This window comes from Mus musculus, chromosome 2 (genome assembly GCF_000001635.26).
Source record: "Mus musculus strain C57BL/6J chromosome 2, GRCm38.p6 C57BL/6J".
NCBI lineage: Eukaryota > Metazoa > Chordata > Mammalia > Rodentia > Muridae > Mus > Mus musculus.
Genome location: NC_000068.7, coordinates 119,506,850 through 119,531,467, shown reverse-complemented (window position 1 = coordinate 119,531,467; position 24,618 = coordinate 119,506,850). Strand labels below are relative to the sequence as shown.

General features: G+C 44.7%; 1 protein-coding gene, 1 long non-coding RNA gene and 1 pseudogene across 6 annotated transcripts in view; 2 read left to right on the top strand and 1 right to left on the bottom strand.

Annotated features, from left to right (window-relative positions):
- The window catches only part of Exd1 (exonuclease 3'-5' domain containing 1), a 31,123-nt gene extending 16,160 nt beyond the window's left edge, over window positions 1-14,963 (top strand). For 2 of the 4 annotated variants that reach the window (XM_006499491.2, XM_017318165.2), the window contains exons 7-12: window positions 1,293-1,379; window positions 2,518-2,622; window positions 2,704-2,784; window positions 6,753-6,896; window positions 7,754-7,945; window positions 10,743-14,963. In XM_006499491.2, the coding sequence (XP_006499554.1) occupies window positions 1,293-1,379; window positions 2,518-2,622; window positions 2,704-2,784; window positions 6,753-6,896; window positions 7,754-7,945; window positions 10,743-11,402 (1,269 nt within the window). In that variant the 3' untranslated portion in view covers window positions 11,403-14,963. The remainder of the gene's footprint in view (window positions 1-1,292; window positions 1,380-2,517; window positions 2,623-2,703; window positions 2,785-6,752; window positions 6,897-7,753; window positions 7,946-10,742) is intronic. The other 2 variants (XM_006499492.3, NM_172857.2) reach the window with 2 other exon arrangements.
- Window positions 14,554-23,244, bottom strand: Gm33412. 2 transcript variants are annotated; one of them, XR_003954055.1, is made up of 5 exons: window positions 23,031-23,244; window positions 18,246-18,461; window positions 15,383-15,509; window positions 15,021-15,190; window positions 14,554-14,614 (listed from the first exon to the last, which is right to left on the bottom strand). It is a non-coding gene; the product is annotated as a predicted gene, 33412 (long non-coding RNA). The 2 variants fall into 2 exon arrangements; XR_374931.4 differs by having other exon boundaries at window positions 15,021-15,509.
- Window positions 22,242-23,126, top strand: Gm14208 (predicted gene 14208; annotated as a pseudogene).
- Window positions 23,245-24,618: the final 1,374 nt, after the last annotated feature.

The window sequence follows — 24,618 nt, the reverse complement described above, 5'->3', positions numbered from 1 at the left end:
TCGGTCTCCATAATATTCTCAGTCTGTCCTCCAACTCAATCCTGCCTTAACTTCCAGAGTAGCTGGGAAGAGAGATGGATGCCACCAGGCCTGACATATGTATGTCTTTGAAGGGAGAACTGACTTTTAGCAGGTTCTTTTCATTAGCATTTCAGGTATACGTGATTTTCCTTTCAGTTCTGTGTTTATCCTTCTGCTAAGGCTGAGCTGAGGAGCAAGCCTGTCCAGTGGTGATTTACATGTATACCTGAAGCAAACTGGCTTGTGTTAGTTAATTTAGATATAACTAGTAAATTTAAAATGATGAAAAAAATGCCATTTGGTGACAAACATCTTTAATCTCAGCACTTGGAAGGCAGAGGCAGGACCTCTGTGAGTTCAAGTCCAGTCTGGTCTATAGAGTGAGTTCTAGGACAGCCAGCCAGACAGGATACACAAAACAAAACAAAACAATACAAAACAAAACAAAGAAATAAACAAACAAAACAACCTGTCTCAGGAAGGAGGTGGGGGAACCCAAGGCTGGGAAGATGCCTTTGTTAGCAAAACACTTGCTATGCAAACATGAAAGCCTGAGTTAGGATCCCAGCACCTAGGTAAAAAAAGAAAATAAAACAGAACATGCACCTCAGTTCCCTCACTGCTGAGGGGGCAGAGATGTCCTGGAGCTGCTGGACAGCTGTTCTAGCCAAACCCGTGAACTTTATACCCACTGAGAGCTTGTCTTCAAACATATAAGGTGGGAAGTGACTGGGGAAGACACCAGACATGAGTCTCTGTCCTCACATGCTGGTATATAGACATACTCACAAGAGACCACACACACACACACACCAATCTAAGCAGGACGTATGCTACATTCTTATGATCCCAGCACTTTGGGGGTTAGAAACAATCAGGAGGATAAGACCAGCTCGGGCTCAGGCTCTGTAGCTTAGTTGGAGGTCAGCCTGAGGTACGAGACCCTTTCTCAACCCTTCCCCCAAACCCATTGTTTATCGCTTGTCAGAATATGGTCGTTAGCATCACAGTATCAGAAAAGACATCTATGCTGGGCGTGATGGCGCACGCCTTTAATCCCAGCACTCGGGAGGCAGAGGCAGGTGGATTTCTGAGTTCAAGGCCAGCCTGGTCTACAGAGTGAGTTCCAGGACAGCCAGGGCTATACAGAGAAACCCTGTCTCAAAAAACAAACAAACAAAAGAAGAAAGAAAAGACATTCCTCCAAAACCTTCCCTTTCTTTTGTGTTTGCTGGAGACAGGATTTCTCTGTGTGTTCCTTCTCTTAACAGATGCTCCACATCAAGAAGCAGAGTGTCCTGAGTGTTGCTGCCGAAGGCGCCAATGTGTGTCGCCATGGGAAACTCTGTTGGCTTCAGGTAAAAGGTTTTTTGTTTTTTGTTTTTTTAACTAAAATGTTTTCTTTGGTCTTGTTTCTGGTGTGGATTTATATAGCCTAGACTGTCCTTGAACTTGTGTGCCTGCTAGCCTTTGAACCCCCATTCCTCCTATATCCACTTCCCAAGTGTTCAATGTGGGGTGTATATATGTGTGTCTACAAATATATATGTATACACACATATAAATATAAATTTATACACACATTCACACACATATACATACATACATACACACATCTCTTTCTCTTTATATATATTTATGTAAATGTTGTCCTGGAACTCACTCTGTAGACCACAGGCAGGCCTTAAACTCAGAGATCCGCGTGCCTCTGCCTCCAGAGTGCTGAGATTAAAAACGTGTGCCACTACCTACTATAACTCACTTATGTCCGTTATTGGTTTATTTTTCTTTCCTGGAAGTACTGGGAGTTGAACCTAGAACCTTTTACATCCTAAGTGCGCACTCCTTCACTGAGCCACATGTAGCCTGAGTCCTTGGAACATCCACTCTTCCATTACTCAGCAGGGATTGAAGAGATGGGTCAAGGGTTAAGAGTGCTTACTGTTCTCGCAGAAGAACCTGGTTAATTCTCAGTAACCCCACGGCAGCTCACAACTACTTGTAACTTCAACTACAGGAAATCCAGTGGCCACATCTGACTTTAGAGGATACCAAGCATGCATGTGGTACACAGACATAGTGACGCAAAACATTCATGCACGTAATATATTAAATATTTAGGAGCTGGAGAGATGGCTCAACAGTTAAGAGCACTGACTGCTCTTCCGAAGGTCCTGAGTTCAAATTCCAGCTCACAACCATCTATAATGAGATCTGATGCCCTCTTCTAGGGTGTCTGAAGACAGCTACAGTGTACTTACATATAATAAATCTTTGGGCCAGAGTGAGCAGGGGCTGGAGAGAGAAGAAAAAAGTGACTAAAGACAGCTACAGTGTACTTACATAATAACTAAATAAATCTTTTTAAAAAATTAAAGTAAAAAATATTAAATGCATCTATTTGGATCGGGACAGTATGTGAATGTGTCACAGAGTTTTTGGTCGCCAGATCCCCTGCTCTGCTCTGTCCTCATCCTGTGGTGGTGTCTGTTGTAGGTGGCCACAAACAGCCGAGTTTACTTGTTTGATATTTTCCTTCTGGGAAGTCGTGCTTTCAATAATGGACTTCAGATGATCTTAGAAGACAAGAGAATCTTAAAGGTGAGTGTAGACGCTGACTCCTGTGGTAATGAGGTCAGTGGCCAGGGTCTAATAACTCTTTCCCCTCTTCTGACCCCCTAGGTTATCCACGATTGTCGCTGGCTCTCTGACTGCCTGTCTCATCAGTATGGAATCATGCTGAACAATGTCTTTGATACACAGGTATGACGGGAATGCAGGAGTCAGAGCAGCACACATGGTTCCTGTGCCAGGTCGGGTGGCACATGTCTTTCTTCTTAGAAGAGAAGCAGAGGCGGGGGATCTCTGTGAGTTCAAGGCTAGCTCGGTCTACACAGAGACCTCTACATCATCCAGTGCTATAGAGGGAGACCCTAAAAACAAGAAAAATTAGCCTATTTGTCCTGGTGCCCATTCCTGCCCGTTTTCCATGTAAATTATGTGTATAACTTGTGAGAATATTTGGTAAGCTATAAAAATTGTATGGAAAAGTTAGAACCATTAAGAAGAAAGCCATTTCTTTTTGCTCTAAAATTGTAAGAGTAAGAAGGGAGGTGGGTGTGCCATGATATTCAGAAACTTAAAAAAAACTGACTTAATATGAAATGAATAAGCACATCCTTTCTTTAACATGTGTTTACCTCAGGGTGTAGGTTGCTGAAGCTGTTATGCTCCTCCTTAAAAAAAAACCTACTGTGGGGCTAGCAAGATGGCGTAGTGGTAAGAAGCACTCACTACGAGCTGAGCTTCCTTCTGAGCACACACACATCAGTACCTCCAGCTCCAGGGACTGATGCCCCTCTCTGACCTCTGCAGGCACCAGGCATACATGTGTACACATACATACATTCAGGCAAACACACCTGGAAAACAAAGTAAATAAATTATTTCTTTTTTTTTTGTTTGTTTCTGGTTTTTCGAGACAGGGTTTCTCTGTGTATCCCTGGCTATCCTGGAGCTCACTCTGTAGACCAGGCTGGCCTCGAACTCAGAAAGCTGCCTGCCTCTGCCTCCCAAGTGCTGGGATTAAAGGCGTGTGCCACCATCGCCCGGCCAATAAATTATTTCTTGAAAATGAAAAAAAAAACTAAATGGTTCAGAATAATATCTTGATGAGATATGATTTGATTCTTTAAGGGACCTTAAAGAAATGAAAAATGCCTAGCCCCGCCCATAAACCTCCTCTGGTTTCAGATTTGACTGTGAGATGCTAAAGCCACTGGTCACAGTGGTGCTCTCTCCTCTCCCTCCTCCCACTGGTCACAGTGGTGCTCTCTCTTCTCCCTCCTCCCACTAGTCACAGTGGTGCCTCTCCTCTCCCTCCTCCCACTGGTCACAGTGGTGCTCTCTCCTCTCCCTCCTCCCACTGGTCACAGTGGTGCCTCTCCTCTCCCTCCTCCCACTGGTCACAGTGGTGCCTCTCCTCTCCCTCCTCCCACTGGTCACAGTGGTGCTCTCTCTTCTCCCTCCTCCCACTAGTCACAGTGGTGCCTCTCCTCTCCCTCCTCCCACTGGTCACAGTGGTGCTCTTTCCTTCCTGTTCTTCCTTCTTCCCTTCACTCATTTCCTTGCTCTTTTCTCCTTTGCAGATTGATTATTATTTTTGAGGATTAATTCTAAAATTTCAATGTTCTGTTTAAATATGTGGCTCATTTTTATTCTTCTACTATTTCTTATGTTTGCAGTTCCTTTGGGCCTTCTTTTAGAATCTTTGAATGCACAGTATTGACACCGCTTTTGTGCCAGGCTTACTCCCCGGACTTCATTGTTCCCCAGAAGCCATCGGCATAAATATTTTTTCCTTTCTATGGAATAAACTCAGAGCCTTGCACATCAGACAGGCATTGTTGCTATAACTGATCACAAATTGAACATGTTTGCCTTGATTTTTCTCTCCTATAGTTCTTCTAAGTTCTCCTATAAGTGAGAAGGCTGACATCACTTTTTCTGAGTAAGAGTCAAGGTTTCAGCAAGAATTTGTTTAGAGTGGGTGTGGTGACTGTGCACACGCCTTTAATCCCATATATATGTGTGTGTGTGTGTGTGTGTGTGTGTGTGTGTGTGTGTGTGTGTGTGTGTGTGTATAATATATATATGGAATTCATGGCTGCATAAATGGTTCAACAGTTAAAAAATGTTTGTTTTATAATGATGAGGATTGGAGTTTAGATCCCAGTACCCACATAACAAGCTGAGTGTCCCTGTAAACACCTGTAACCTCAGCTCTGAGAGAGGCAGAGGCAGCAAGCCCCAGGTTCAGAAAGAGACTCTGCCCCAAAAGAATAGGCAGAGAGTGACAGAGGATGACTGCCAGTGTCCTTCTGGCCTTCATTTGCACATAGATGCATACATCTGTGCACGTGTGACATAGACACATACATATGCTTCTCTTGCAATGGACCTCTAAGTTTGGTTCCTAGCAACCACATGCTTGTCAATCCCAGTTCCAGAGGATCTGGTGCCCTCTTTCATATACATGAAATAAAGATAGATACATCTCTAAAAAATAAGACTGGGTGATGGTAGCATATGCCTTTAATCCCAGCACTTGAAAGACAGAGACAGGCAAACCTCTGTGATTTCAAGGCCATTCTGGTCTACAGAGCAAGTTCCAGAACAGACAGCGGTATGTACAAAGAAACCCTGTCTGGCTGGGCGGTGGTGGTGCACGCCTTTAATCCCAGCACTTGGGAGGCAGAGGCAGGTGGATTTCTGAGTTGGAGGCCAGCCTGGTCTACAGAGTGAGTTCCAGGACAGTCAGGGCTACACAGAGAAACCCTGTCTCAAAAAACCAAAAACCAAACCAAACAAACAAAACCCAAACAAACAAACAAAAAAAAAAAAAAAATGAAAGGAAGGAAGGAAAAAAAGGAAGGAAGGAAGGAAAGAAATCTTTTTTTTTTTCTGTACAAAGAGAAAATGTCACACCACAGACGCCCCAAACTGAGGATGACTTTGAAGCCCTGATCCTCCTGCCTACACCTTCCAAATACTAGGATCACTGCAAGCTCTACCATGCCCAGCATAGACACAGATACACTGGAGTCATTATTTAGCCTGTGCCATGTGGGGTGCAGGTGCAGGCACAGAGGCACCAAGTGCACACATGGAGGTCAGGAGCAGCCATGAGTAAGGCTGGCTCTTTCCTTCTCACCAGTCTCCTGCTGTTCACTGCATGCACCAGCCTGGCTGGCCTGTGAGCCTCCTGTCTCTGCTCTAGGAGTCCAGGGATTATAGCGCTGCCACGTCTTGCTTTATGTGGACTCTGGAGCTCTGATTCAGATCCTCATGAGTGACTGGCATGTGCTTTACTCACTGAGCCACTCCCCAGCCCAGTATTGCAATTATCATGGGGGCTGGAGAGATGGCTCAGCGGTCAAGAGCACTGACTGCTCTTCCAAAGGTCATAAGTTCAAATCCCAGCAACCACACGGTGGCTCACAACCATCTGTAATGAGATCTGATGCCCTCTTCTGCTGTGTCTGAAAACAGCTACAGTGTACTTACATATAACAATAAATAAATCTTCAAAAAGAATCAGTGTTGTTCATGTTCCTTACCCAAATGTGCCAGAGTGGCTCTAAGTAGCAAACAGCCCTCCATGGGCAGCTCTGCTGCCGCCTCTCCAGCCTGCTGCTTCCTTGCTGTGAGTTCAGTAAACTTGCCTTTCTATTCATAAGAGAATACCAAATTCTTTCTATGTTTTCCCATGCTCCAAAGGTACCAAGGCATAATAACTGTAAGGCAGCCAAACAAAAGAAACTAGACAATACAGAGTTAGGTTATCACTTAACTTTTTTATTATTTTCTTGTCAAAATATGTTGATTGACCTACTTTAAATTTACCTATAGCATCCATGGGATAATGGTATTTAAAGAACTCTCTCTCTCTCTCTCTCTCTCTCTCTCTCACACACACACACACACACACACACACATACACACACACACACCCCATATAGTCCAGGCTGACCTCAAATTCCCCACGTCTTAGATAATGATCCATGGTCGTCTTGCCTCTGCCTACAGGCTTGTACCAGAAAACCTAGCTTTGGCCAGGGTGGAGCCCAGGGCCTGGGGCATACTAATACCTCTGATGTGAGATCCTTATCTGTGTATATTACCTAATCCTCTTTTGTTGTTGTGTGATTGTTTTCTGTTTCATACCTCAGGTAGCCGACGTCCTTCAATTTTCTATGGAAACGGGTGGCTTTCTTCCAAACTGTATCAGTACTTTGCAGGAGAGTTTAATCAGACACCTTAAAGTTGCTCCCAGATACCTTTTCTTTTTAGAAGAGAGACAGAAACGTATTCAGGTAAGTATTGAAAGGTGTGTCACTACATTTCAGGTGTGTTCTGCACAGAACTGTTAGTCTGTTGGATAGAGAAGTGATGAACTTTGCTGGTCTTAGATGCACCAGCGAGGAGCAGTCTTTGGTTTCAAGTGGACAGAAGCCAGGGTCCAGATTTGTTGGTTATAAACTTAAAAGTAGTCAATTAAGACATTGGAACCAAAATCACCTTAGTTGCTTTTCCCAAAGCAATATCAATCTCCCTCAGAGTGTGATATCCTTACATGCAGACCTGGGTTGTGACTGTATTTCAGTTTGCTCCAGCATTTTTCCTTCAGTGCTGCTGTGAAGTGTTGCTATGGCAAGCAAGTGCTCTATGGCTGAGCTATTGCCCTAGCCCTCCCTCCAACTTTGTGGGGGTTTATGGCACTGGCAAGGAAACCGAAGATCCTAGACACAATGGGCAAGCTCTATGACTGGCTTGCTCCCTCCACCTGGAATAAGAAACCCTGATACACCAGCCTCTCTCCCAGCCCTGCTGTTGTCTGACTCACAGACACTACATGTTGGGTGGGGGTGGGGCGCTGCACTGCTCAGAAGGCCACAGATATGTGAAAATAGAAAGCAACGGAAGAAAATCGCAGCAACTGGAAACAGTCATTTTTCCATAAAATTTTTCTTTTTTGTTATGTTTTAAAGACAAGGTTTCAGGATTTCTTTATGTAGCCTTGGCTGTCCTGGAACTCACTCTGTAGGCTAGGCTGGTCTCAAACTCAGATCTGCCGCTGTCTCCTGAGTGCTGAGATTAAAGGCACATACCACCTCCTCTGCCCAGTTAAATTTTACTTAGTATTAATTAAAAATTGTTTTGCTGTCTCTAGGAAAATCCAGAAATATGGTTGACAAGACCTCTTCCACCCTCTTTATTGAAAATCTTGGCCCTGGAAACAACCTACCTGCTTCCACTTCGATTGGTGCTCCTGGATGAGGTGATGTCAGACTTAACCACACTGGTGGATGGGTACCTGAACACCTACCGGGAGGGCTCTGCAGACCGGCTTGCAGGCACAGAGGTGGGTGCTGCTTTCTCCTGTGGGTGCATTCGCTGCCTCTTCCTCACCTTGAACACGGAGATACTCACCGTTTCCGGGAGCTCGCCTGTGTGGTTGTGTGTTTGCAGTTCTAGAGCCCAAGCACAAGACTCACACATTGTCAGCACTCTCTGCCAATAGACTACATGCACAGACCTTTCTAGATTTTTGTTTTAAGCAAAGGTCTGATGGAGATGTCTAGGATGGCCTTGATGTCTGTCCTCCCTCCCTCCTGAGCAGCTGGGATTACAGTCTTGTGATACCAGATTTGTCTGTGATACCCACTCTTCACAACAAAGCAGCTCTTGTGGGACAGCCTTGTGGTGAATCATTTTTCCTCCCAGCACAGACTGATATATCCCAAGTGTTCCTCAGACTTGCTGTGTAACTGAAGGTGACCTTGAGTTCCTGACCCTTCTGCCCTCACATGCCCAGTGCTGGGTTGCAGGCACGTGCCACCACGCCCTGTTGCTGTAATGGCACATATCTAACTCAGGGCTTCACTCATGCTAGGCAAGCATAATGCCAACTGAGCTACAGTCTATATCACTTTACCTTTTAAAAAATATTTGGCAGGGCAGTGGTGGCGCATGCCTTTAATCCCAGAACTTGGGAGGCAGACACAGGCGGATTTCTGAGTTCGAGGCCAGCCTGGTCTACAGAGTGAGTTCCAGGACAGCCAGGGCTACAGAGAAACCCTGTCTCGAAAAACAAACAAACAAAAACAAAACAAAACAAAAAAAATATGTGTGTGTGTGTGTGTGTGTGTGTGTGTATGTGTGTGTGTGTGTATATGTATATATATGTGTGTGTGAGCCACCATGAGCATGCTGGGAACCAAACCCTGGGCCTCCTGAAGAGTAGTTACTCCTGAAGAGTAACCTTTCTCAAGCTCCTTGTTTTGTTTTTGAGACAAAGCCTTATAGACCTGAGATTGACCCTGAACTTGCTATACATCTACAGATAATCTAAACTCATGAACCTCCTGCCTCCACCTCTCAACAGCATATACTACTATGCTGAACTTAATACTGCATGTGTGTGTGTGTGTGTGTCCAGAGCAGCTGTGTATCTGCATGTGTACCCGTGTGTGGAGTACTAGTCTGTGCTTGAGGTCATGGTGGGCAGACATCAACATATATTTTCTTTCACTGCTCTCCACTTTACTTTTTAAAAAATGACTTACAATTATGTACTTACTTATTCATTCATTCATTTGTTTTGCATGCATGTGTGGGTTTTCAGAGGTTGGTTTTCTCCTTCCACACTGTGGGTCCTGAGACGATCAGGCTTGGTAGCAAGCACATTTATGCACTGTGCTAGCTCATCAGCCCTCCTCAGATTATTTTTTTGAATTGGGTTCTCTCACTAACCCTGAAGTTCACCCATTCAGCTAGATGGTCTGGCCAGCGAGCCCCCAGGATCTTCCTCCAGCACATATCTGGCTTCTCTGTGGATGCTGGAGATCTAGGTATTCATACACACATAGCAAGCTCTTTAACCACTGAGCCATCTTCCCAGCCAATACCACTTCTTTACTTGAATATTTCTGTAATGAGGAAAGAAAGGTTCACTAAGGCTCAGTAAGGTGATGCTATACACATACAGCCCTTAGAGGTGCCAATATGGGACAATCTCCAAGACAGATTTTATATTAAAAATAATAAGATAGTAGAGCTTGGGATGTGCCTAATTGGAAGAGTTCTCACCTAGTATGTATAAAGTCCTGGGTTTGACCCCTACAACCACATAAACTAGGCATGGGGGCTCACACATGTAACCCCTGCACACAGGAAGGTCATCTGGTACTACGTGGTGAATTCTATGTCAGCCTGAGCTACATGAGTCCCTGTTTTAAAACAGCAAAAAATCTTCCCCCAAATATGTGAATATACTAAAGCAGCACACACCTGTATTTCTTTAGTCCTTAGGAAGCTGAGGCCAGGGCATGGTGAGGTCCAGATAAGCATGGGCTGCATAGTAAGTTCAGTATCACTGTGGCTCTGTGATGGGATCCTTCCCCCGACACCTGTAATCCCAGCTCTTGGGAGGCAGAGGCAGGAGGATTTCTGAGTTCCAGGCCAGCCTGGTCCACAGAGTGAGTTCCAGGACAGCCAGGGCTATACAGAAAAACCCTGTCTCGAAAAAACAAAAAATAAAATAAAATATAGAAATTCCTAGCCAGGCATGGTGGCACATGCCTTTAATCCCAGCACTTGGGAGGCAGAGGCAGGCGAATTTCTGAGTTCCAGGCCAGCCTGGTCCACAGAGTGAATTCTAGGACAACCAGGGCTACATAGAGAAACCCTGTCTAGTCGTAGACTTCTTGTCTGTCTAGTGGTAGACTACTTGTCTGCTTTGTACAGAGCCTAAGTGGGGTCGCAGTCACCACACATAGAATCATTTAGTACAGACAATCATTTACTAAGGTGCGGGCGTGCGCGCGCGCACACAGACACACACACACCAGCGCTCACATGTACGTGGGCTGTACCTGGATATTACTTTTCGGCTTTTCAGAGGGTGCACCGTCTAAGCCAAATGAAGCCAGACTGGGAAAGTCACATTTTCTATATTTACACATACACATATGTAAATATTTAATTTTCTTAAATACTTAAATTACTCAAAAACAGTACAATCAAAAAATTTAAATAGTAATTATATAGAAAACACTAGAGGGCACTACAGGAGCACATTTGAATAAATTCATTTGCCTATCCTTCTGAGGGATTTTAGGGATCATGCTCTGTAAACCTGAGTTTTTTTGCTTCCCTAGCCTGCGTGTATGGAGCTGCCAGCAGAGCTTCTTCAACTCCAGGACTTCCAGAAACAGCGCAGAGAGCGAGCTGTGAAGGAGTACAGAGTGAACGCACGGGGCCTCCTCATAAGGACTCCACTGCACCCAAAGGAGCCGACAGCTTGCACAGCAGGGAAAGAGGAGCGAGTCCAGGGTTTCTTATTTTATAAGACGGATGGTGGAGACCAAGTTCCACGCTTTTTATGTCCCAAATCTCATGAGGATGAGAAGTTTTTGGATAAAGAATCTAAACAAACCACAGCAAAGTCTCAGATTGTGCCTCCCAGGAAGGAAGGCGAAGCCCATAAGGACTCTAAGAACAAACCGGGGTGTTGGGAGTCAGCGGGGCCAGAAGACCCGAGAGCCCAGAAAGCCCACGCCCTGCCTCCCACGTGGGCATCTCAGTCCCAGTTTTCTTTGAAAGAGGAGATAGAGCAGTTGACAGTGGTGGGAAATAAGGGAGCTTTAACAAGCCCAAAAGAAGGCGCTTTGGTGTCGCCTTCTCTCCTTCAGGAAACCTGGGAGGCACCAACTGACACCTTCCATCTTCCTGAAAAAGCTGAGGTCTCTACACTTCCTCCCTGTCCAGCCCTGGAGAAGACAGACTCATGGATAAGTCCATCTTTAAATCTGTTTTAGGCCAACAGAGACCCTGTGAGTTTCTCATGGGGTCGGTTGGTTAGGTCTCAGCCACAGGCTTCTGGGCACATGGTGGCCTTAGCCACAGGCTTCTGGGCACATGGTGGCCTTAGGCTTAGTGCTGAAGCCTGCTGTCTGCATTAGGAGGGGCCTAAGAAGAGCAGTAATGGGTGAGGTCAAACATGCCATTCCATCAATGTATGAGGAAATCGTCTCTGTAGCTGACCCATCTTATCTTTAGCTCGGACTCAGTGTCTGGAAGAATCTGGTTCAGGGATGCTGTAGGGCCGCTCTTGTGGGTGGCAGAGAGCTGGGGCAGCTGCACAGACCCCCACTTAAGTCTGTAACATCACCAGAAAAGAAAAGGTGTAGGGTTTTATCTGTTTGGGTTTGTTTTGCCCTTAGATTGACGTAGATCTAAACACATCTTACTTCCCTACAGGTTAGAAATGTATTCTGTCAACTTCACAAGTACTGCTCTTCCTTAAGACCTTAAGTGAACTGTGAACTTTTGTGTTTTGTATCAGGGTTTGGGAACAGGTGATGTCACTGTAGAGGGTATTTGCTCAACTTTCTTTATATTGCATTAATCTTAAGAGAGCAGGGTGCTAGCTTCTCTGTTGTTATTTCCTTCTAGTAAATGTAAAATTTGAGTTCATTGGACTGACCTAGAGGTGTTACACTTCCTGAGAGAAAAAAAAAAAGCAACCTGAAATGAGGGCATTTGTGGGACGCTCACACGTCAATAAGCCTGCTTTGGCATCAGATCATCTCTTTTTCTCTTTCTCTCTCTCTCTCTCTCTCTCTCTCTCTTTCTCTCTCTCTCTCTCTCACTCTCTCTCTCTCTCTCTCTCTTTGGTTTTTCGAGACAGGGTTTCTCTGTATATCCCTGGCTGTCCTGGAACTCACTCTATAGATCAGGCTGGCCAGAAATCTGCCTGCCTCTGCCTCCCGAGTACTGGGATTAAAGGTGTGCGCCACCACGCCCGGCTCTTTTTCTCTTTTTTGAGTGAGTATAAAGATTTTAGGGTAATATCTGAACTTCTTCTTTTTTTTTTTAAAGAATTATTTACTTATTTTATGTATATGAATACACTGTAGCTGTCTTCAGACACACCAGAAAGGGGTGTTAGATCTCATTATGGGTGGTTGTGAGCCACCATATGGGAATTGGGATTTGAACTAATGAACTCTGGAAGAGCAGTCAGTGCTCTTAACCACTGAGCCATCTCTCCAGCCCATATCTGAACTTGTAGGTCTAGAGTCTTGTTTAGAAATCTGTATTCTGCCGGGCAGTGGTGGCACATGCCTTTAATCCCAGCACTTGGGAGGCAGAGGCAGGCGGATTTCTGAGTTCGAGGCCAGCCTGGTCTCGAAACAGAGAAACCCTGTTTCGAAAAAAACAGAAAAAAAAGAAAAGAAAAGAAAAATAAGAAATCTGTATTCTACCTAGATACAGTGATGCATATCTCTAAGGCCAGCACTCAGGAGGTTAGACAGAGATGGATGGGCATTTGAGGCCAACTTAGGCCTCAATCTCCAGTTATAGGACTGTCGGTGCACCTTGGGGATACAGGGACAGTCCAGAATTAGCATTGGACAACCAATTGTTTTATGACTGTCTCAGATTTTCAGAACCAAATCATGACATAGTGGCCATCCCTGTAATCCCAGCACTCTCATGAGAGGGCAAAGCAAGAGAATCCAAAACTCAAGGCCGTTCTCAGCTGTGTACTGTGTCCCACGCGGGCACAGGAGACCTATTTCAAAAATCAAACTAAATGAACTACTCTTTTTTTTCTTTAAAGATTTATTTATTTATTATATATGTCTACATTGTAGCTGTCCTCAGACACTCCAGAAGAGGGCATCAGATTTCGTTACGGATGGTTGTGAGCCACCATGTGGGTGCTGGGATTTGAACTCAGGACCTTCGAAAGAGCAGTTGGTGCTCTTAACTGCTGAGCCATCTCTCCAGCCCATGAGAGGGGATTTTAAAATGAAAGTTTTCAAATTTTTTATTTTCTGTGTATGAGTGTTCTGCCTGCATGTATTATCTGTACACCATGTGCTCTCAGAAACCATGGGAAGACCAGGCAGTGGTGGCACACAACTTTGATCTAGGGCTTGGGAGGCAAGACAGATCTCTAAGTTTAAGGCCAGGCTGGTCTACAGAGTGAGTTTCAGGACAGCCAGGGCTACAGAGGGAAAAAGGAAGCAGAGGCAGACAGTGGACCCCCCAACCCTAAACAAGACATTTCTACCATTTCCTCTGAAGCTCAGGGAACGTGGCAGAACAGGACATAGAAGGATGAGCCAGGGACTACAGGGCTACAAATACCTTTTTCTGGACAAGACAGAGCCATTGCATCACAAATTTACAACAGCTGCAAATGACTACACAAGAGAGGGCTGTCACTTAAAGTAAGAAAAAAGATCCACATGCCTTTGAATCCCAGTGAATCTGAGTTTGAGGCTAGCCTGGTCTACAGAGCAAGTTCCAGGACGTCCAGGACTACACAGAGAGATCCTGTCTTGAAAAAGAAACCAATATCTGAGTAAGGCTGAGCCTGTCAGTGAAGCCTGGGTGGAGGAGGGCCTCAGGCCTACCTCTCCGTGCTGACAGATTGAGTGGGCCAGGAACCACTACCGTTAGTACACAAGCAATGTCACAAATGACAGTGACCCCATCAGGCTCCCCGGTGGGTAGTTCCAAACCAGAGGTCATACAGTTGACCCTGGTTAAACTCAAAAAAGGCCAAAAGCTATGAATCTGTTAAAGGAGCTGGTAAGGATGAGAGAAGGTGTGTGTGTATGAATCACAATACCTTAAATGACACTGTCAAAGAACAGAATCAATAAAGTGATGTATGGATGGCATCCAGACAAGCTGCCCAGTCAGTCCATAACTGCTAATCCACCATCCCTTCCCTCCTCTCCCTTCCCGGATTGCTGGCCCTCGGGGCTCTTGCCCTTGCTTTGTTGTTATTACAGAGTTCTTCTTTAAAGTACTTCAGCTTTAGCTGTCAGGTGGCTTTCAAGTTGTAAACAGTGATGCACTTGGGGGAATTTGCGAGCTCCAGAATGCAGAAGTAGTCACTGAGGCTCTGTGGCGGCATCAGAGCCCCAGGCTTCGCTCACTGGCCTCTAGTTTACACTGTCATCAGATGATCCCAGCAGCTGTTTACATCTAACAGCTGTCACTGTTGCTCCTAAAGAAAAGGAAGAGGGGGATTCAAAATTAAAATTTTATGGCAACAAAAAGAGAGGATGAAATGGGCTGCAGGTAGGACTCTAGTTACTGCTTAGATGCTGTTCTCTTTGCAGATTATTTACTTCTTTATATGTGTAGGGTTGTTGTGTATGTAAGTCAGTGTACCCCATGCACGTAGTACTTAGGGAGGCCAGAGAAGAGCACTGGCTCTGCTATTGCTGGAGTCGTGGATGCTGGAAAGGTCTCCTGGAAGAGTAGCCAATACTCGTAACTGCTAATCAGTCTCTCCAGCTGCCACCCATTGTCTTCTTGCTGCATTCTGAATAAACATTTTCTTTTTTAAAAAATGATTTTATTATTTAATATGTATGAGTGTTTTGTATGTATGTCTATGTACCACATACATGCCTGGTATCCACAGAGCCCGTAAGATGGTATCAGATCCCTTGGAATTGGAGTTGCTGACAGGTGTGAGCTGCCATGTGAGTGCTGGGAGGAACTGAACCTGGGTCCGCTGGAAGAGAAGCCAGTGCTCTTAACGGTTGAGCTGCTTCTCTAGCCCCATAAGTATTTTCTTGAAAGAAAGAAAAGGGGTATAAGCTGGCTCATCAGGCAAAGGTGCTTACAACCAAGGCTGATGAACTAAGTTCCCATCAATGACAGTTGCAAGTTCCTCCCCCCAAGACAGACGAGAAGCCTTTAGGGCCTTATAGGAGACATGAATAAAAATGTTTAAGTAAAATCACTGTGAAAGGTCAAGGCATACCAGTTGGTGCTCATGCGGAGAGAGACGGAAAAGATTTAGAGAGGAGGTGATACTTGCACTGGTTCTAGAGTGTGTGGACGAGCTTCTTAAGAGGTAGGAGGTGGTGCTCCATGGCAGGAGAATGTCCCTGTCAAGAGGGGTGACAAACACAAGACATGGTGAGAGGCAGGGCAAAGAGGTAGAGAGCATCAATGTGTCGTGTGTGTGTGTGTGTGTGTGTGTGTGTATGTGTGTGTGTGTGTGTGTGTGTGTGCCCCTAAGCCAAGAACTGACTCAACTACTGTAAGCAAAAAGATAATTTATTGGAAATATGGGTGGCTCTTAGACATGATGGGAAATTTAGAGAGTCAAACTTGGAAATAGAATAAGGATAATGCAGAACTGGAGGGAGAAATAACTACTCAGCTGTTGAGTGAGTGCCAATATAAATCTTCCTGTGATTGAATAATCTGACTTGGAATTCCAAATCCTGAGGCAGGGAGGGGAGATGAGAAATGGATCAATATTTATACACAGTGACTGGATGACATAAACTAGTGCATATTATAAAAAGCCATAGGCCTATACTAAGATTTTTGCCTTAAAAAAGGATAGTGTGGGGTGCTGGAAAGATGGCTCAGCAGTTAAGAGTACTGACTGCTTTTCCAAAGGCCCTGACTTCAATTCCCAGCAACCAGATGGTGGTTCACAACCAGCTGTAATAGAATCTGACTCCCTCTTCTGGTGTGTCTGAAGAGAGCAACAGTGAACTTATACATAAAATAAATCTTAAACAAATAAACTAAAAAGAATGACGTGGGCTGGAGAGATGGCTCAGTGGTTAAGAGCACTGACTGCTCTTCCAGAGGTCCTGAGTTCAATTCCCAGCAACCACATGGTGGCTCACAACCATCCGTAACGAGATCTGGCGCCCTCTTCTGGAGTGTCTGAAGACAGCTAAGGTGTACTTACATATAATAAATAAATCTTTAAAAAAAAAAAAGAATGACGTATGTGTCAGTGCCTGGAATGTCAGCACTTGGGAGGTGGGGGCAGGAGGAATGAAAACACAGAGTCTAGGAGCTGAGGAAATAGAGCAGGGGTCCTGAGAACTTGCTGCTCCTTCAAAGGATACAGGTTCTATTCTCAATGCCCACATGGGGTTCAAAATCATCTGAAGCTCCAATTCCAGGACATCTGGCATGCTTCTCTGGTGTCTCTGAACACCAGGTATGAATGTGTTACATAGACATACATGCAGGCAAAATCCTCATTCACAGAGAAGACAGAGTCTGAACTACATGGTGTGGATCTAGGAAAAACAAAGCAAAACAAAACAAAAAAACAAGTACCAGGAGCTTAGGCCATGGCTCAGTGGGTAATGTGCTTGCCATGCAGGCATGACTACCTGAGTTTGAAATCCTAGCACCGGTATAAAAAGCTGGATGGACATGGTGCTTCTCTGGGACTCAGTGGTCAGCCAGCCCCCCCCCCCCACATACACACACACATACACACACACACACATATACTGGAAAGTTCAGTTTCAATATGTTGTAGCCCTGGCTGTCCTGAAACTCACAGAGATCTGCCTGTCTCTGCCTCCCAAGTGCTGGGATTAAAAGCACGTGCTACCTCTCAACCCCACCTAACTATTGAAGAGTACATGTAAGAAGGCACCTGAAGTGCTGCTCACATCTATCAGCCATTTGTCTGTTTGCTCCCTGGAGGAAGGAGTGGTGGATTGCAGTAAGATGAGAACTTACAGTAATGATAGTTTGTTAATAGTTATGTGTGTAATAAAGGAAGTGGTCTTTGGAGTGGTATCCTCGAAATGCAATTAGAGGAAAATGAGACATTGAAGATTGGGAAATCAAATTTGGACAGCTGAAAGCTGTGTATTGAAACATTCCCTCTGATCGGGAAAAAAGGTCCAGTCATGATGAAATGCAAACAGGAAAATTGTGTGACTCACTGCTACTGCTAAAAAGATCTTAGATATTAGAATATCATGCCTTAGTCCTGTTTCTTTTATGCTTGGGGTTAAATATTGTTTTTATTGTTTTCCTGAAATGTAAAAATGCAAGGCACTGTGGACTTTCCTCTGCTGGGGCGCCCTTTGTAGCACGTGTGGAGCTCCAGTTCTGTCCCTAGCACATGTTAAACTGAATAGAGAAGTGCACTCCTATAACCCACTGTGGAGCTAGCAGCAGGGAGGCTCAGCAGTTCAAGAGCATCCTCTGCTAGTTGAAGGCCAGCCTAATGTCATTGTCATTTTCCTGGGTTGCTACATGTGCTTCAGGTGCTGAACAACCAATAGAAATGGGGGGTGGGGGGAGGTGGGAAAATAAAACAATACTTGAATTTCAAAAAAACATTTCTGAAGTTAGGCAAGGTACTGCACTCTGGTGACTCCTACAGCAAGAGGAGCTTGAGTTTTTAGCAGATTTGTATGACACTGTCTTTTAAAATAAGCAGGGCAGGTATGGTGGTACATGACTTTAAAATTCCAGCACTCAGGTGGCAGAGGTGGGCACATATCTGTGAGTTCCTGAAACACCTAGGACTGGTCTCAAAAAAAAAAGAAAGAAAAAAAAAGAGAAAAGAAAAAGGAAGGAAAAAAGAAAAGAAAAGAAAAGAAAAGAAAAGAAAAGAAAAGAAAAGAAAAGAGAAAGGAAGGAAGGAAGGAAGGAAGGAAGGAAGGAAGGAAGGAAGGAAGGAAGGAAGGAAGAAAGAGAGAAAGAGGCAGGCAAGGCAGGCAGGCAGGCGGCTAGCCTTTGGAAACCACCACAACACAACTATGGTCTTAACATTAAACAAAATAATTAGATACTTAAAAGTCAAAAACTCAAAGCCTTCAAAGAATGGAGAAATTGTGACTTACCAACAGCAGGCTGAACTGTAAATACTGGACTTTGCCAGACTAGTGTGAGTGGTTTTCTGGGGAGTTTTTGGATTAAAAATTCCAGGAACAATAGAAGAAGCAAAGCATTAGATACACTGTGTTGAGTTATGAGCAACACAGTGTGGCCTGAGGTCCTGTGAAACCTCCACTGGGGACTCCTGTAGTGATTCCAGGTGAGAGTGATGACTGAAAACTCTGGAGGAAGAAGTAGAGGCACAAATGAGCAATGCTGGAGAACAAATCAGAAACCTTCCATTTTATGAAGCAATATAGACGTTGATACAATGAAAACTTACTGTTTGGAGAGAAAAGAACCTGAAGTGAACATTCAGCTCAAGAAATAGAATATTAGCCGGGCGTGGTGGCACACACCTTTAATCGCAGCACTCCGGAGGCAGAGGAAGGCGGATTTCTGAGTTCGAGGTCTACAAAGTGAGTTCCAGGACAACCAAGGCTATACAGAGAAACCCTGTCTCGAAACAACCCCTCCCCCCAAAAAAGAAAAAAGTAGAATATTACCAGTGCCACAGAATCTCACTTTGCTCCTTTACACACACACACACACACACACACACACACACACACACACACACACACACACACACCCGGTTAATTTTAAAATATATCCATGCTTGTGTATCTGTGAGGCTATGGAGGGATATGGGTATGTGCAAGTGAGTGAAGTTGCAGGGAGTTGCCATAAGGGGGCATCAGATCACCTAGAGAAGGAGGTACAGGCAACTGACTGAGGGCTGCCTAACTGGGTGCTGGAAATTGTACTCCAATTCTCAGCAAGAGGTACACACTCTTAACTGCTGAGCAGTCCCCAGCCCTCACCTTACTTCCATCGACAGTCTCAGCTCCTTCCACACCTCTATCCCAGCGATGGCCATTATCTGCAGCTTTACTTCTAGGCCTTTGCTTTTCTAGCTAAAAATGCACCCAGCAAAGTAGTTTTGCCTATTTTTGAAAGTTACACATATAAAATCACATTGTAGCTGGATGGTGGTGGCACATGCCTTTAATCCCAGCACTCAGGAGGCAGGGGCAGGTGGACCTCTGTGAGTTCAAGGCTAGCCTGGTCTACATAGTGAATTCCAGGACAGCCAGGACTACATATGGAAACCTTGTCTCAAAAAAACAAAAAACAAAAAACAACCCCCTCCTCCCCTAAAAAAGCCACACTTCTTAGTGCCTGGCTCCTTTATCCAACATTATTTTGATGTATGTTGTGTGTCTAGTTGATTTTCTTTTTTGTATGGTATTCTGTGTAGCCTACCTGAAAGGGATATGCTCCAACAAGCATGTCATGAGGTGAGTTGACAGTTGTGTGAAGATCGAATGGAGGATTACAAGATCGCTGATCCAGAGCAAAGATGAAAAGAACAACCACTGTACCACTGTCATCTGACACACTGTTAGTAAAAAATTGGATTTTGTTCTGATTTAGTTTGGTTTTGGTTTTGATTTATTTTTGTCTGTTTGTTTGTTTGTTTGTTTTTGACACAGGATTTCTACATAGCTCTAGCTATCTTTGAACTCAATATGTATTCACCCACTATGTGGCCCCAAATTCACAAATTCACCCTCCTCTGCCTCTTGAGTGCTGGGATCAAGGTGTTCACTGACATCCGGCCATGCTTTGCTTTGCTTTGCTTTGCTTTGCTTTGCTTTGCTTTGCTTTGCTTTGCTTTGCTTTGCTTTGCTTTGCTTTGCTTTGCTTTGCTTTGCTTTGCTTTGCTTTGCTTTGCTTTGCTTTGCTTTGCTTTGCTTTGCTTTGCTTTGCTTTGCTTTGCTTTGCTTTGCTTTGCGCTCTCTTTCTCTCTCTCCTTCTTTCCTTCTTTCTTTCTTTTTTGAAACAGAGTCTTCTCAGAGGTTTGAATATAAGAAGTGCTTGTGTGTGTCAACACCTGTTCTCCGGTCCTTGGTGCTGTCTGGGAGGTCTAAGAACAGCAGCCTTGCTGGGGTACATGTATCACTGGGGTGGGCTTTGAGAGTTCATAGACCCCCTCCATGTCCAGGTTGCTCTTTCTGTTTGCTTTTCCAGTTCCCCTATGCTCTCTCTGCTGGCTGGATCTGCTGCTAGGAGTACCACTTGCTGCCGTGCCACCCTGCCAGGATGGATTCTGAACTTTCCGGAAGGATGAGCCAAAATAAACACTTTCCTAACTTGTTTTTGGTCCTGGTGCTTTACTACAGCAAGAGAAAAGTGACTCATACAGTGTCCCTATGTAGGCCTGGATGACCTGGAACTGCTGTGTATAATACAGTGTCCCTATGTAGGCCTGGATGACCTGGAACTGCTGTGTATAATACAGTGTCCCTATATAGGCCTGGATGACCTGGAACTGCTGTGTATAATACAGTGTCCCTATGTAGGCCTGGATGACCTGGAACTGCTGTGTATAATACAGTGTCCCTATGTAGGCCTGGATGACCTGGAACTGATATGTATAATACAGTGTCCCTATATAGGCCTGGTTGACCTGGAACTTGCTGTGTAGACCAGGCTGGACTCAAACTCATGGGCCATCTGCTTCTGCCTAGGTCTCCAAAGCTGAAGATTACAGCCATGCACCACAATGCCCAGACTGTTTTCTTGGTTTTGAAATAAGGTCTCATGTATTCCAGGCTGGCCTTGAATTTCTGATCATCTAACCTTTCTTTACCTCTCAAGTGTTAGAATTACAGACACATACCACCATGCACCACAAAAATTTTTCCATCCAGACATACAATGAGTACCCTTTTATTATTATTATTATTATTATTATTATTATTATTATTATTATTTAATTAATTTATTTATTTATTTATTTATTTATTTATTTATTTATTTTAGTTTTGAGACAGGGTTTCTCTGTATAGCCCTGGCTGTCCTGGAACTCACTTTGTAGACCAGGCTGGCCTCAAACTCAGAAATCCGCCTGCCTCTGCCTCCCAAGTGCTGGGATTAAAGGCATGCGCCACCACCGCCTGGCAAGAGTACCCTTTAAAATAATAGCAAAAAAACTTTTATACTACATGCACGAATCAGTACCATAGTTATTTTTTACTACAGTTATTCTATACTCTGCATAGTTTATAAGCCTGCCCACATAGTAGGTTTGGTTACACCGTCAGCATCATGCACACATGAGCACTGCACTGGAGTGTGGTATTATAACAGCATAAAAGGCTGAGGGTAGAGGGTGACAAGTCTGTCCTCAAAAGAAGACTCTGTCTTAAAAGCAAAGTACTCTTATAGGGTCTAGGAAGATAGTTAAAGTGCTTGCTCTGCAAGCATAAAGACTAGATTATGGACTTGACAGACCCCACACAAATGTCTGATGACCTATCTGTAGTTCTGCCATTTTGTCAGAATAGAGAGATAGGGGACCCCTGGAGCAATCTGCCTAGCCAGGCCAGTCAAATCAGCAATCTCCGTGTTCAATTGAGAGACCTTGCCTCGGTTAACAAGGTGGAGAGCAATGGGAAAAGACTCCCAGCATCATCCTCATGCCTCCACAGGCATGCGCACACGTGCATGCACACCCCACACACAGATACTAAAGTACACATTATTATACCACACATGACTATACCACAGGCCATTCTATTGTGTGTATTAGTCTTGAGGCAGTACACAACTTTCAACATTCTGATTTACATAACAAACATTTTTCTTTTTTTAAAGATTTATTTATTTATTATATGTGTGTACACTGTAGCTGTCTTCAAATACTCCAGAAGAGGGCATCAGATTTTTGTGACAGATGGTTGTGAGCCACCATGTGGTTGCTGGGATTTGAACTCAGGACCTTTGGAGGAGCAGTCGGTGCTCTCAACCGCTGAGCCATCTCACCAGCCCCAAACATTTGTTTCTTAAGGTTGAGAATATAGCTTAGTTAGTACAGCACTTGCCCAGCATGAACAAAGACCTGAATTCTGTCCCCAGCACTACGTAAAACTGAATATGGGGCTCTACGCCTGCCAGCCCAGCCCCCTGGACCTTCACCTCCGCCACCTCCACTCCCTCTGGTTGAAGGTGATCTTTCCAGAGCCCCCCAGGATTTGAATCCTGCCGTGACAGCCGCCTTGCTGCAACTTTTATTCCAGCCTGAAGCAGAGCCTCCTGGCCACCTGCCACATGAGCACCAGGCCTTGAGACCAATGGAGTACTCCACCGGATCCCATCCAAACAGGACTTACAGAAATACTGATGGGCCTGAGACAGGGTTCAGTGCCCCTGACAATGATGAACTCAGTTCTGGTCCAGACTTGACAGAATCTTTGGTTCAGACCCCGGTGAAGAACAGGACTTCTCAGGCTCTGTGAGCCACCTTGGGGAGTCCACCTTGGGGAGTTACCAGGGCACAGGGTCAGTGCAGTTCCCAGGGGACCAGGACCTCCGTTTTACCAGGGTTCCCTTAGCATTACACTCAGTGGTTGGGCAACCATTCCTCAAGTCTGAGGGAAATAGCAACTCTGTGGTACATACATGCAGAGACCGGATTGCAAAACTATGGGGAGCTGGGACCGGGAACCACTGGGGCCAACAGCTCAGGAACAACGCTTCAGTGGGGGCAGGGGGTGGGGTGAGCAGCTCAGTCTTATGGAAAACCCTACAGGGGCTGCATGAGTCCCACCACGAGGGGGAAGAAGGAGAGGAGTTCCGTATTAACACAGAGACATCAAATGCCCTGAAAGATTCCTTCCCTTTCCATCTTTCCTTCTAGTTCTGTGAACCTTTACTGAAATCACCTGCCAGAGCAAGGTAATCACCTGCATTTGGCTACTACAATGCAGTCTGTTGTTTTCACTTGCTGCTAGCAGGCGAGTCAACCATGTTGGCACCAGCTCTTCCAAAATGGGGCAATAGCCAGAATATTTACTTCCGCTCTGCGTAGGAGCTATAGTAGAAAAATATGGAGAGAAAGACACAATCAATTGAAGAGTAATTGTTCCATTAGCTCATTGCCTGCACTTGAGCAGGAGAAAACTATTTTGTTTTGAGGTGGCTCTGGAGAGGCTTTGATTTAAAAAAAAAAAATTGTTGTTTTATTTTCTTGTGTGTGTATGTATATGTGTATGTGTATATATATACAGTTTGTTTTGAATTTTTATTTAGTTTCCTACCCCAAACTCCCCCACCGTCCTTGAAAGAGAAGAGTATTCACAAGATCTGAGCTCCTCTAAGGCCTTTGCTAGAAGGGTAACAATGGACTGGCTGGCTCAAGTGTTTCCTTCCTCTCTACCATCTCATATTTTTGCTTCAGGGATCTCTCCCTTTACCCCTCTTGAGTATCTTGTACATACCTTTTTCCAAATGAATCATCCTTACGTTTGCTCAATTGTGACAAAAGTTATGTCCCTCTTCCTGCACACGCAGCAGGCTGTAGGTAGAGGCGTTCTCGGTCGAGGAGGCAGACGTCACCTGATCCTTGGTTTTTGCTTGTTTACCTGTCCCTGTCTCCCTCTTTTCTTTTTTTCTCCTTCCTCCCTTGTGTGCTCACCCCTATTATTCTCTTTGTCTCTTTTTGAGGCATTTGTTTGGAAAAAATACATAGTAGAGATGCCCGAGAACCTGGAATAATACTTTGCCCTTCTCTTTCTTTCTTTTTCATTTTTTTCTTTTTTCTTTTTCTTTTTCTTTTTTTTTTTTTTTAGTAAAGGAAATTCAAACTCAAAAAAAAATCCTCTTCCTCTTCTTCTGCCTCCCCCTCTCCCTCCCCCTCCCCTCCCCCCTCCTCCTTTCCTTCCTCCTCTCCCTCTTTTTCCTTAACTTAAATATTTTAACTTTATTTTTTGTGTTATGAGTGTTTTGCCTACCAATACAATGCATATGCCTAGTACCAAGGAGGCCAGAAGAGGGCACCAGATGCCCTGGAACCAGAGCCACAGAGGGCTGTGTGCTGGGAATTGAATCTGGATCCTTCAGGGAGCAGCAGCCAGTGTTTTCAAACACCAAGCCAACTCTCCAGTCCCCTAAAGCCCCAAAGCCCCATCTCCAAGACAAAAGAGCCTCCTAAACAAAACCAAACACAGTCCAGGCACTGGGCATAGATCAGTACTTGCCTAATGGGAGCAGGACCCTATGTTTGATCCTTACCACTGCACTTACACTTGGGTCCCATAGAGTCCAGGTTGACCTCAAATTCGCTGTATAGAGGAGGATGACTTTACACTTGACCCCCTACTTCTGCCTCGGAACTGCCAGAAAAATAAAAATTCTTGTGCACCACTGAGCCTAGTTGGCCTTAGATATTTTTGAAAAATGTTAAGCTCATAAACCCCACAGACCTTTTAAGTGCTGATTGAGCCTATAGTGACTCCACAGATGCCTCCTGAGATAACCAACATTGAGTAGACC